This window comes from Coturnix japonica, chromosome 28, assembly GCF_054131305.1.
Source record: "Coturnix japonica strain WE chromosome 28, WE-NBRP24, whole genome shotgun sequence".
Lineage (NCBI taxonomy): Eukaryota > Metazoa > Chordata > Aves > Galliformes > Phasianidae > Coturnix > Coturnix japonica.
In genome coordinates, this window is record NC_140690.1 from 2,671,957 (window position 1) to 2,683,327 (window position 11,371).

Here is an 11,371-nt window from a genome sequence, read left to right on the forward strand (position 1 = left end):
ATTCCATCTTTCTGTTTTTCCTTGTCTATTGCTACAGAATTTCTTGTTCCATTGGGCTCGAATCCATAATGGCTTATATATGGATATGACAGTCCTGTCCTCTCTCCCCTCTAAACATGTGTACAACCACACAAGCAGCCAGACACAGCCCTGACACAGTTGCCATTCACAATCACTATCCCCCAGGGCAGCACAGTAAGCTTTCATCCCACAGGATGAACTACTGCTTTAATGGAGAGGGGAAAACACAGGGGGCAGCCAGAGACAGCTTTGTTCTGCTCTGGATGCATCTCCAGCAAAATCACGTTCAGTTAGGTGGCATACATCTCACAGTAACAGAGGGCAGTTTGCTATCTGCAGAAAAGGTGAAAACCAAAAGAAGTATTATCCACAAAACATAAAGAAATACTGTTATATGTCTTCTCTTTGAGTCATTATACACAGTCATTACAGAAAAAATGTTCTCCTTGCTGGGCATTGCAGCAGGATTTAGTTACGTCTTCTCTTAGAGATCCACATCTTATTCATGCTTACACCATGTCAAGTCAAAATGAGGACGGGCATTTTGTAGATGCGTGGTATGAGAGGCCAATATTCTGTTAGTAATGCTTTCCTCCCAAGGTTTGAAGGCAGCACCTTTTCCAGCCTCATTTCAAATACTGCATCACATTTAAATCCCAGCTTTCCTAACACAGATGCAATGTTAGGAAGCCATGTGAGGAAAGACAGGGATGGCTTTAAGTCTCTAAATAAGAAGAAAGAGAATCATCATCAAGGAGGCTGACTGACTGAAAAAGAATGTGCTTTTCCAGGCCATTTCTGAAGGTACAGCTGAGGGGTAACCCATGACAGTTACTTTACTTGTTGAATAACATTTTTATGTATGTGTTTTATGTTTTGCTTTTTGTCACTTTGCCTCATGTTTAATTGCTCTGTTCCAAAGTTTTGCTGAAGGGAACTGAGGAATGATTTGAATGGCAGTAAATGTGGATATCACAGATCCAAAACATGGCCAGAACTCAACATTGTAAAAGCTGCGATTTGACCCTCGCTCAACAAATACTTTGTACATTTAAACAGGCAAAAAAAGAACCAGCTTTCAACTGAGATGAAACCACAGATCAGAGATGAACATTTCATTAAATACTGGACAAAGCAGTAGAAACTCTTGCTCTCTTCTTGTTTGCAGATCATGAGAGTTCAGAAAAGCCCATGGAATTATATCTGATTTATAATCTGATTTATAAGCAGCACTGCATTGAGACAAGATGGGGATGAAAGGACAGAGCACAGCTCTGGTGAAAAGGGCTGGGCATCACCTTGGGGTGATCATTGTGACTCCATGTTGGGAGTGGCCGAAGCCCCCATCACAAACACGTGCCATCACAATGACACCCCATCAGAACCCCCAGGGTGTTCAGAAGGATTTCACTTGCCGAGTGGCACAGCGAAAACCGCTTTGTCGCAGAAATGTCTGCAAGGACAAACTTCAATTGGACTGAGCAAAGACGCTCCCACCCTGCAAGAGGTGGTCAAGGATCGGCTCGTGATGCTGCTCACTCCCATGTCCGTCTTTAGCAATTGAAAATCTCCTGTACCTTGCTGTCTTTCAAGCGCAAGGTGATAACAACTGACTCTTCTCCTTTGCCTTTTGCAGCCTCTCGTCAACTGGAACCCAGACTTCGGAGGAGAGAGCTCTCGGCTCCTCGAGCAGCGCAGGCCGAGATCTGCCCGGAGAAGGAGAGCCGAGACGGGCCCCTGCTGCTGCTCCTGCTGCTGCTGCTGCTCCTGCTCCCGCAGGGGCTGCCTGCAGGCAGCGGGTCCGGCAGCCGGCACCCAGGCGGCTGCAGCCAGGGGACCCCGGCCTCCCAAGCGCCGAAGGAGAAACCGCAGCCGAAGCCGAGCTCGAGCCTCTCACAGCCGGCCAATGCGTGCTGCAGCAGCTTGGGGAATGAACCAGCCTCTGGACCCGTCCCTGCTGCCACCAAACAGCGGCTGGAGCCCTGGAGACATTTGTACTTCCTTGTCGTTCACCGCTTCATCTTACATGGGAGACAGCTTGCCACGCAACCCAGCGCTGCAGGAACTTCCCTGGCGCCCAAGAGAGCAAGAGCAGCGTGCTCCTGAGGCCGGCCTGCTTTTCCACTCCTTATCGCTCACGGTGAACATACAGCATGAAGTCACGGTGATGCCAGAGGAGTGGGAGCCTTGGGAGGACCCGCAGCGCCCACCTTTCACCAGCTCTGTCTGGGTAGAGGAAGGCTGCTGGCTGCGCACCGATGAAGATGACAGTGATGAAGATGACGAGTGAGCGCCCTGCAGTGGGGTCATGTCGGCGCCCGCATAGTGGCCCGAGGTGGTAGTGGATAGACCGATAGTTATAAGGACAGGTTGTTTCAATAATAAATCGTTTCAGTTGTCACTTCAGTTTGGTCATTCAGTCCTTTCCTTGAGGGCGAGATCTCAGATGCGATTTTAATTTTGTCAGTGAAAACGTGCAAGGCTTTGGCTTGGTTGAACGAGGTGTACTCCCGCAGGGAACTCATCCCGATACTTCCATCACCCGCCCCTCATCCCGCCCCGCTCGGCCCTGGCTCCGCCCGGCTCCCCGGGCCGCGGCTGCGCGGAGGGCGGTGTGAGCGGGGAGCGCGTCCCGTGCCGAGCCGACAGCCGCCCCATGGCCGTGCCGCCATGCTGCCCAACACTGGGTAAGGCGACCTGGGCTTTCCTCCTTCCTTCGGCGGGGCCGCGAGCTCCGAGCCACAGGAGCTGCCGGGGCAGAGCTGGGGCCGGGGCCGGGGCCGGGGCCGGGGCCGGGGCCGGGGCCGGGGCCGGGGCCGGGCGGAGGGACAGACGCGTGCTCCGCAGCCCCTTGAGGGCGATGGGACGCGGGGTGGAGGCCGCGGCCGGGCACGGTGGCCCCGGAGCGGCTGGGTCGGACCCGGAGTCCCGCTCGGTGCTGTTTGCTCACGGGCTGAGCTGTGTGCACGTCCGGAGGGCAAAGTGCGGCTGTGGGTGTGCTGTGGAATCTGAATTGAGTGACTGCTGCGGCGTTATTTCTGCGCTGCTAACGAACGGGGACATACGTTGACCTTATTCGTTCCCGTATGTTGCAAGCAGTAGTCATGAGATCCTGTACGAGTGCAGAAAGCGCCCACGGTGCAGCCTGTGGGCTGCCCTGGTTGCGGCCGTGCCTGCTGCAAAAGGAGCCCACCTGCATGATTCTAACTCCCTGAACCTGTCCAGTTAACATTTCTCTTACCCCTTAGGCTGTTCAACCATCCAGACTATTATGTATTTACTTGGATACAAAAGTATTTTGAGAGATGGTAATGAAAGCCTTGCTAATGTGAATGGTGTCAGCTGTTATCACTTTGGCCTCAAATCCTTTCATTCTATCACAGAAGTCAATCAGGTTCACCAGGCTTGATTTTACCTACTGAGATTGATGATGCATTGGAACATGCTGCCCAGGGAAGTGGTGAAGTCACCATCCCTGGTGATGTTCAGGAAGGGTTTAGATGTGGCACTGAAGGACATGGTTTAGTGGCCATAGTGGGGATGGGTTGAAGGTTGGACTATATTGTCTTTTCCAACCTTCCAAGTTCTAAGATTACCTCTCATCTATGGCTAGTTTCTCATGTCCTGGTAAACCATGTTCCTAAGCAAGGCACTACCAGTGTCTGCTCTCACTGAATCACCCATGCCACTCAGCAACGCCTTTCCCTTGTTCATGCTCTTCCTACCCACATTATAGCAGATAAACAAGTTGCCACTGGCTTCCCTTGCAAGTCTCAGCTGCAGGTGAACTTTGGTTCTCCTCACACTGTGCTGAAATGCTCATGCAATATTCCCAGTTCCTTTTTATCTCACTGGTGCTTCCACTCTGTGTGACACCTTTGTACACAGGGGCTCAGTCACAAGTCGTTTGCACAGCTGTGTCAGCCTGCTGGTTGGTTGGACAGACTTGTGGGGATTTATTGGGTTAAATGCAGTTACTTGCAAACTGAGTTTTACTGTGAAAGCCTTAAGGAAAATCATGGTCATTTTTGAAAATCTGATTTTTGGCTCTTGTCTTTGGCACCCTGCATTGGGATTGTGATCCTGGACTTTGCCTTTACAGCGTGTTGAGCTACTGGTCCTCTGTGTTCAGAGGGCCAAAAGAATTAAATTACAGAGAGCTGCACTGAGTATCAAAACGTTAGAATTGGTTGGTTTTGTTGTTTTTAGAAGTCACTCCTTTTCTGCTTTTGGAGAATGCAGCAGTTCTGTTGTGGGCAGCCTTGGATTATTGTACAAAAAGTCTTCAGTGGTGGTGAAAGGCTTATATTTCCAAGAAGGTTCTGCAGGTAAGAGTTAAGAGTTTTTCATAGGATTTCTTAATACTACACCATGTTTTCTATTCCCAATAGAGATAGGAAGGCAAAATCTTTTTTTCTCTATGCTTCCACATTTGATTTGGTAGCGATAAAGCTCATTGCTGTCTTTTTAAATAGAAATCATCTTTGAGGAGTGAAGGAGGCCCCAATTGCGTCTTTGGGCTAGAACATATGTTGCTCATCTTAAACCTGTGGATTATCTTTTAAACTTCAACACTTGGAACATGGTTAAACTCCTCTTGCAGGTCCATGTTCCTTCTCTGCAACACCCCCTTCTCAGAGTATACAAAAAGGATTTACAACGTGCTTTTTTCCTTTTTTTTTTCCCTCCCCAATTCAATACTCATGTAAAAGGGTCAGTTTGTATCTGAAGGGGGTGGTAGGAGCTGGGAGAGTTTCTGTACTCTAGGAAGATGATGCTTTGACCCCAGAAAGTTGATTTTTCCGTGACTTACATCCTTCAAAAGTAAAATTCTATGTGTAGACTAAATATGTATCCTACTAAATATGGGATTTTTGTGTGCTTTTTGTAGCCTACACAATTTGTAAATATGGCATGTCCATGTGTGTCTTGGGAATGGCAGAAGAATTTAAAGGAGAAGTTGCTGTCAATGCTTTATGGCCTAAAACAGGTGATTATTTTGAATTGTTGTGTTTTGTCCTATACAGGTGGTCTTATTTAGGACTGATTCAGAACACCGAGCACTTCTGTGTATTTTTTTGTGATCAAAGATGTTGTGTGGGTATTGGCTTTCTTTCCTAGTTCTCACTGTTGCCTTCCTGTTTTCACTTAAACTTGCCTTCAGCCTGAGCACATTCTGCTTTTTCTCCTGTCTTGTCACTGCTCCTTTCAACATGACTCAAACTTTGGTTTGCACACCATCCCTGAGTAGTATTGGACATTTATGTCAATATTTAGAATCCCCAGCTAGTTAGATTGCCAGGAAATAGATGAAGCTGACAAGATATGTACCTCTGTAGATGTAAAAAAAAAAAGTTTTGGCTGAGTGGGAAATCAATTGCTTCTTCACACAACCATCCAACACTTCTTGCAAGTCACAGCACACTGAAGGGCCGCATAGCAGAAAAATAACTTGGTGTGCCCATCTTATACTAGCTCCAGTTTATTGTCCATGGGTCAGTGAGGACCAGGGCTGCTGTTGAAGGTTTGGTAGCTGCTGAACAAAGAGACCAGTGTCTTGAAAGCATTAGAAGCAGCAAGTGAGCTTTCAAAATTTGTATGTATTGGTGTTTCCTTGATGAAAACTGTTCATGTTCTGAAGTATAAAAGTTTGTAATGTTCAGTCTAGGAAGAAAAATGTTGTTTTGAAAGGTTTATCTGCCAAAACAAAAGTTAACTACTTTAGAGAGTGAGAGAGGTGACTTCTGTAGTTATCTACATTACAATTACAAAGTTTTTAATTTAAAGAACATCATATATATGTGATCAGCTTCAATGCTGGAGATTAACACTGTGCTAGGATGGTTCTATTGGTTCATCCAGCTCCTTGAAACAAGAAAATATGCTGATAGTGGGATGTTATGAGCTCTCGATTTAACTAAAAGTGAAAGAGGTAGCCTGCCAAAAGGATGTAAGAGTGTGAATGAGTAGTAGAGGTACTGCAGGGTCAAAGTGGAAGATGCTGTATGTATGAATTAATGGAAAACCAGCAGCACTTTGTATGAAATAGATGGAAGGATGTGCAGATTGCAGGACAGTAGATGGTTTTTCATATCAGTCTTTGCCCATAGTTTTGCTATATTTAGAACAATAATAATTGGCTGTAATGTGAAAGTAGAGGAGCATAAGCCAGGAAAAGTTTGAGTTTGTGCTATTGGGTTTCTCATCTTTAACTTAGAGTCACTTTGTTATCTCACAAGTTATTGTGGGGCTAAAATTGAGATTTTCAGTATGGTAATGGCTGCAGAAAATGTTAATTGCTGATGCACATTCACTTTGAGAAAGATAGTTGTCCTGTTAGTTTTTCATGTCCTAAATAAAGCCAGAGGAAGTCTTTGTGTGGAAAGTATTGATAGAAGCATTGAATAATATGAATATTACAAGGAGTTCTTCCCTTTATTCCTCTTTTGGTTCCTTTAATACTTTTCAAGTAAGGGAATCTTTACACTTTGAGGATTGTTTGCTGGTTGACCATTCTTCGCTGGTTGATGGTATTTCACAGTTTAGTCTTCTCATGATTTACTTTCATGTGAGAGGAGAATAAAGTTTATGCATTTGCCAAAGAGATGAGTATGTGATGTCATTAGTGTTAAACTTGTAATTTCCTGTCCTCTGAATTTTCCAGCCATACATACAGCTGCTATGGATATGCTGGGAGGATCCGGAATAGAGAAGCAGTGCAGAAAAACTGACATAATTGCAGATGCTGCATATTGCATTTTAACAAAGCCGAAAACTTTCACTGGAAACTTCATTATTGATGAAGTTCTACTGAGAGAAGAAGGCGTTAAGGATTTTGATGTCTATGCAATTGCACCAGGCAAAAGAGATCTTTAAAATGAGAAGTTTGCGAAGGAAGGAAGGCCATATGGGGAATATGGATATATTCCTTTGACTCAGTCAAAAGATGCTTTGCCTCACGTTTGAGAATGTGGATTCTGGGAAAGCACATAATAGTCCACTGAGGCTCTAATAATCAATGCCTATATAAATATATATATATATATATATATTTTAAACCCATTAGCAAAAAGAAAATAGACCTGCACCACAAGCGCATGTATTACTATTTACCAAATAGTGAGATAGTGTTTCTTCATCTTCAGATGTTTCTGACTGAATTTGTAAGAGGCTTCTGGGTCTGATTTTAAATGTACCAGAACCTAAACATGTCACCTTGTCTTTTTTCAACCTGTAGTTCATTTACTGGTAAATTGAGGTGCTGTTGCCTTCAGAATGGATTCCTGTTTGTGCTGTTCACCCTTACTTGGGCTTACTGTTATTGTTCAACTCCCCTTTAGGTCACCCCCTGATGCCTGACTTCTTCTTGGATGCTGAAACTGACATGACAGCCACATAATCAGAAGGCCGTGGAAGGGCAACCTCTGCATGTACATGTCGATTATTTGTGATGATAATGAATGCCTCCTCTATTTCAAGTTACTTTTGGACTACATTCAAGCTATGTGGCAAAATCTCTTGTATTTGGGCTGTTTGATTTATGGAAGTGACTTTAGTGTCTGCAACTTTCACAGTTCATAATCAGCACCTTGTTTTGAACAACCTTTTTGCTTTTTACCACCAGAGTTAAGTGGTATGAAGATTATGAGTAAATATTGCTGTAAAAAAATCACAAGCAATCAGCATATTTTGCAGGAGTGTTACATCTTTCTTGCAGTGTGAGAACTTGAGAAGCTTCTATTCCTACATGAAGTTCTCACAGTCGTACATGATGTGAATGTCTACAAGATGAAATAGAGAAGTTGTTTTTTTACAAAAGCATCAGGTTCACTTTTTCAGAATAGTGATGTTTCTATTGGAGGGCAAATAGGAATACTGAATATGTTTTATAGGAGTGCCAAAACAAATATAGGAAAGAAAGAGGCTAAGTTTGAAAAGAGCCCAGTTCCCTTGAAAATACTATTTGTGAGTGCGCACTTAGACTTTTCTGCCAGGAACTGATACTGCCAACTGCCCAGATCTCCAACACAGTAGCAATTCACTGAGTAGAATAATTATTTCCTGATACACTGACCTTCTGCATGGCTTTTAGGGGCTGCTAAGCATTACATGCCTTATAAATTGCAAATGCTCTTTCTTAATGTTAAATGAGCACATTCACTGCAGTGTAGAAAGTTGCTGATTAAAGTAGTGAATTGATTCACACCTTAGAAGCTTTTGCAGAAGAACTGCTGAAAACATATATATTCTTAGAAAGATAAGTGAGATAGAGCGTTCCAGCATTTTACAGAGAATCCATCTGTTTCTTTTAGGTGCTTCACAGGCATCAGGTGGAGCCAAGCTTAATAAAGAATCAGCTTCAGCGGGGCCTGTTGCAGAAACATTCAGAGTTATTCAGGGAGAACTCAATAAAGAAATAGTGAAATCCACGCAGGGCGTCTTTCAGTTTGAATTGTCAGGTAAGACCATCACTTGTAAAATTCTCAAATGCTCACTTTTCTAGCAAGAGTCAGTCTGTATTTTCACATGTAAATACTTGTCTTTTATAACTGGTCTAGGAACAGGGACATCTTTGGGTGTGCTCTATAAGATGCTGCCTTTCAGAGCCAACTTCAGCACATGTGGGATTTACCCTGCTGCTGTTGTCACAGGGAGATGCTTTCTGCATCAGCAGCATGTGCTGCTCTTTTGGGGACTGTGGTGTGTTTTCCTGGTGTTTCATTTCTGCTGTGTCACCCTGCTGGCCGTGCTGCACAGGGTCAGCATGGTAGTTCTGTTCCAAACCCCTGCTGCCTCCAGCTCCACCAGCAGCCACTGCCTTGTCCCCTGACACTGTGGCACTGTGGGGCATCTGCTGGGGCTGACCTTGTCTGCACAGAGAGCGCGGGGCAGCTTCTGGCACAGCACCTCCAGCACGTCTAGCACGAAGATGGGAGAGAAAAGCAGGCGGGGGTAGCAAAGGGCAGGGCACATCAGTCCTTGTGGTGCTGCCACAGGTTCTCCCTGTTCCACTCAGGTGATGAAGGAGGCACTTGGTACCTTGACCTGAAAACCAGCAGTGGGAGTGCTGGGTTTGGGAAGCCTCCTGCAGCAGCTGATGTTGTGATGAGCATGTCGAGTGGCGACTTTGTGAAGATGTTCACTGGTGAGTAACAAACGGGTTTGGCAGAACTGAGGCAGCTACTGGTGGCAGGAAACATCTTGCTGATGGATGAGCTGACAGGCTCACCTCTCTTTGTGGTCTTGGAATTGGATGAGCTGTAGCTGGAAGTGCATGGCCTTTAAATTCCCTTCCAACGTAAGTCACTCTGTGAGTCCATGATTTTATAATAAAAATATCTACTGCTTTGTTCAGTAGCTATTGAACTTTTCAGAGCGTAGCTTCAGAAAGCATCCAGTCAATCTGTTGAACCTCTTTTCTGATGCTTTTACAGTAGAACTTGGTAGCAAAGTAACTACTATATGATATCGCAATCTCCAGTTCCTTTCCTTTTCCTGATGATTCTGTGTCTTCTTTTTAGGTAAACTAAAGCCAACCATGGCCTTCATGTCAGGAAAATTAAGGATTAAAGGTAACATGGCACTAGCATTGAAGCTAGAGAAGATGCTGACACAGTTTAATGCTAAACTGTGAGGGAGAAGCTGTACCAGCAGAACATCCAGCCTTTCTTTTATAATAGCAATGCTACATTTTAAAACGATAATCTACTTTTTTCTCTTTTTTTGTGTGTATAACAACTGTGGATAAAATGCTGATCTGTTAGAGAAGATCTAATTTAGTTTTATTAAGACTGAAAGGTGTTTGTGATTAAACAATTCCTTCTTGAGAATACTTCTATTATGTAACTGGTGTTTTCCTTTCTTACACTCCTTTGGAGCAATGCAACACACCTGAAGTGGGTTTTCTTTTACATATTTGCTTGCATGCGTGCATGTCCCATAAGAAGTCTGGGAGGAGCAAATATCACCTTGCAGATCTTCACACAAACACACCCCCAGCCCAGACTGCCACAAACAAGGTAATCCCTCCCACAGCACCTGCGTGCAGCACCAGAAGGTTTAAACTACAACATGTTTACAGGCACATCACCTTCCCTCTTTAGCATGGAAAGAATGGAAACTCATGAGAAAAAGCACAAATGCTCTCTAAGGGGACAAGAGCACAGATCCTCCTCCTGGTTCAAGAGCACGTGCAAAGCCAGAGGTAGCAACCTCACAGTGTTGCCAACAGAACTGCTCAAAATGTAGGGCATTTTACTCCTAAGTATGTAGAGAATATTTCAAGACTTAGAATTTATTTTCTAACTCGTGCAATGGTCAAATAGTTTATAGTCTTCAAAGCCTGTGCTCAAACAAAATTATTTGTGCTGTAAAGGTTCCATCCCTGTTGAATTCTGGTAATAATACAGAGAATGTTGAATTCACTTATGCACTCTGCAGTCCCAGCGCCATGAAAAACATGAACGAACTTTCCTTTTGAGGTGACAGCTTGCCTGTGGCTGTGTGGTTGTTCCCACACTTGGCTACATTATGCAATACTGTATGTGTAATGCTGGTTGCAGCAGTGCAATCAGGAAGTATGCCTTAGGATTGCCAGGGCTGTTACATCTGGAAGGAGATGTAAGCAGATGTGGCTTGTTCTCATCTAGATAACATGAAGAGTATTGAGGGGATAGTGCAAGAAAAAGAATCTTTCAAAAGCAGTCAAACAAGTGCTTTGCTGCATGACCTGAAAGGGTGATGGTACCAGATTGTCTTGGTGTGAGCACATGGTAAGATTTTTGTGTTAATAACTAAAGACCGTTAGATACGCTGCTGTTCTCTGAGCTGAATAAACATCAGCTGGCGGTACCTCATGTATGAGCAGAGGATGGGTGAGAAGGTGGTGTGTTTGGAAACTGGGGGTGGCTGGGATCTAGAAGATGCAGAGTGAGCTGACAAAAGGTAAAGGTTGAAAACAAAATGGGAAAAGAGTTTTGCCAGTTCCTCAGCCGGTGACCCTCCTGAGAACTGAGAGTGGGGAAAAATTAATCAGATGAAATTCCAGCTCCCTCCCTTGAAGACTGACAACGATTTTAGAGGCACATGTTCATGTTGGACTACACCTCTTTTCCCCTATGAATAAAAAACCTTGCTGCCTCAAAAAACAGGGCACCTTACCCTTCTTTGATCCAGTCTTGCTCAGATCTGGAGGAGCTGGAGAGAGCTGCAGCATAAGTATTCACATATAGTAGTACTTTTAAGCACAACCTGTAGGTGACAGCAGGGCAGCAGCACCTCCAGTGCTGTGGGCTGCTCATGGGTGTGTTGCTCAATTCTATGCAGCTGGGAGCTGCTTGCAAAATGCTGA

General features: G+C 44.6%; 2 protein-coding genes across 2 annotated transcripts; both read left to right on the forward strand.

Moving 5' to 3' along the window:
• The first annotated feature begins 2,617 nt into the window (after positions 1-2,617).
• On the forward strand, positions 2,618-7,033 carry LOC146756046 (hydroxysteroid dehydrogenase-like protein 2). Its single transcript, XM_085524991.1, has 4 exons — positions 2,618-2,708; positions 4,231-4,349; positions 4,913-5,011; positions 6,686-7,033. The coding sequence occupies exons 1-4, from the start codon at positions 2,692-2,694 to the stop codon at positions 6,895-6,897; spliced, it is 447 nt and encodes a 148-aa protein (XP_085381117.1). The 5' UTR covers positions 2,618-2,691; the 3' UTR covers positions 6,898-7,033.
• Positions 7,034-7,229: 196 nt separating this feature from the next.
• LOC146756047 (hydroxysteroid dehydrogenase-like protein 2) lies at positions 7,230-9,853 on the forward strand. Its single transcript, XM_085524779.1, has 4 exons — positions 7,230-7,269; positions 8,334-8,480; positions 9,038-9,166; positions 9,543-9,853. Exons 1-4 carry the CDS (start codon positions 7,230-7,232, stop codon positions 9,653-9,655), a joined length of 429 nt encoding a protein of 142 aa, XP_085380905.1. The 3' UTR covers positions 9,656-9,853.
• Positions 9,854-11,371: the final 1,518 nt, after the last annotated feature.

What these genes read in the sequence shown, in the direction of transcription:
- LOC146756046 (XM_085524991.1), top strand. An exon ending in TTTCCAAGAAGGTTCTGCAG is followed by an intron (nt 4,350 to 4,912) that starts GTAAGAGTTAAG and finishes TGCTTTTTGTAG; the next exon opens with CCTACACAATTTGTAAATAT. An exon ending in TGCTTTATGGCCTAAAACAG is followed by an intron (nt 5,012 to 6,685) that starts GTGATTATTTTG and finishes TGAATTTTCCAG; the next exon opens with CCATACATACAGCTGCTATG.
- LOC146756047 (XM_085524779.1), top strand. Translation starts at nt 7,230, where the DNA reads ATGTCACCTTGTCTTTTTTCAACCTGTAGTTCATTTACTG. An exon ending in CTTTCAGTTTGAATTGTCAG is followed by an intron (nt 8,481 to 9,037) that starts GTAAGACCATCA and finishes TGTTCCACTCAG; the next exon opens with GTGATGAAGGAGGCACTTGG. An exon ending in CTTTGTGAAGATGTTCACTG is followed by an intron (nt 9,167 to 9,542) that starts GTGAGTAACAAA and finishes TCTTCTTTTTAG; the next exon opens with GTAAACTAAAGCCAACCATG.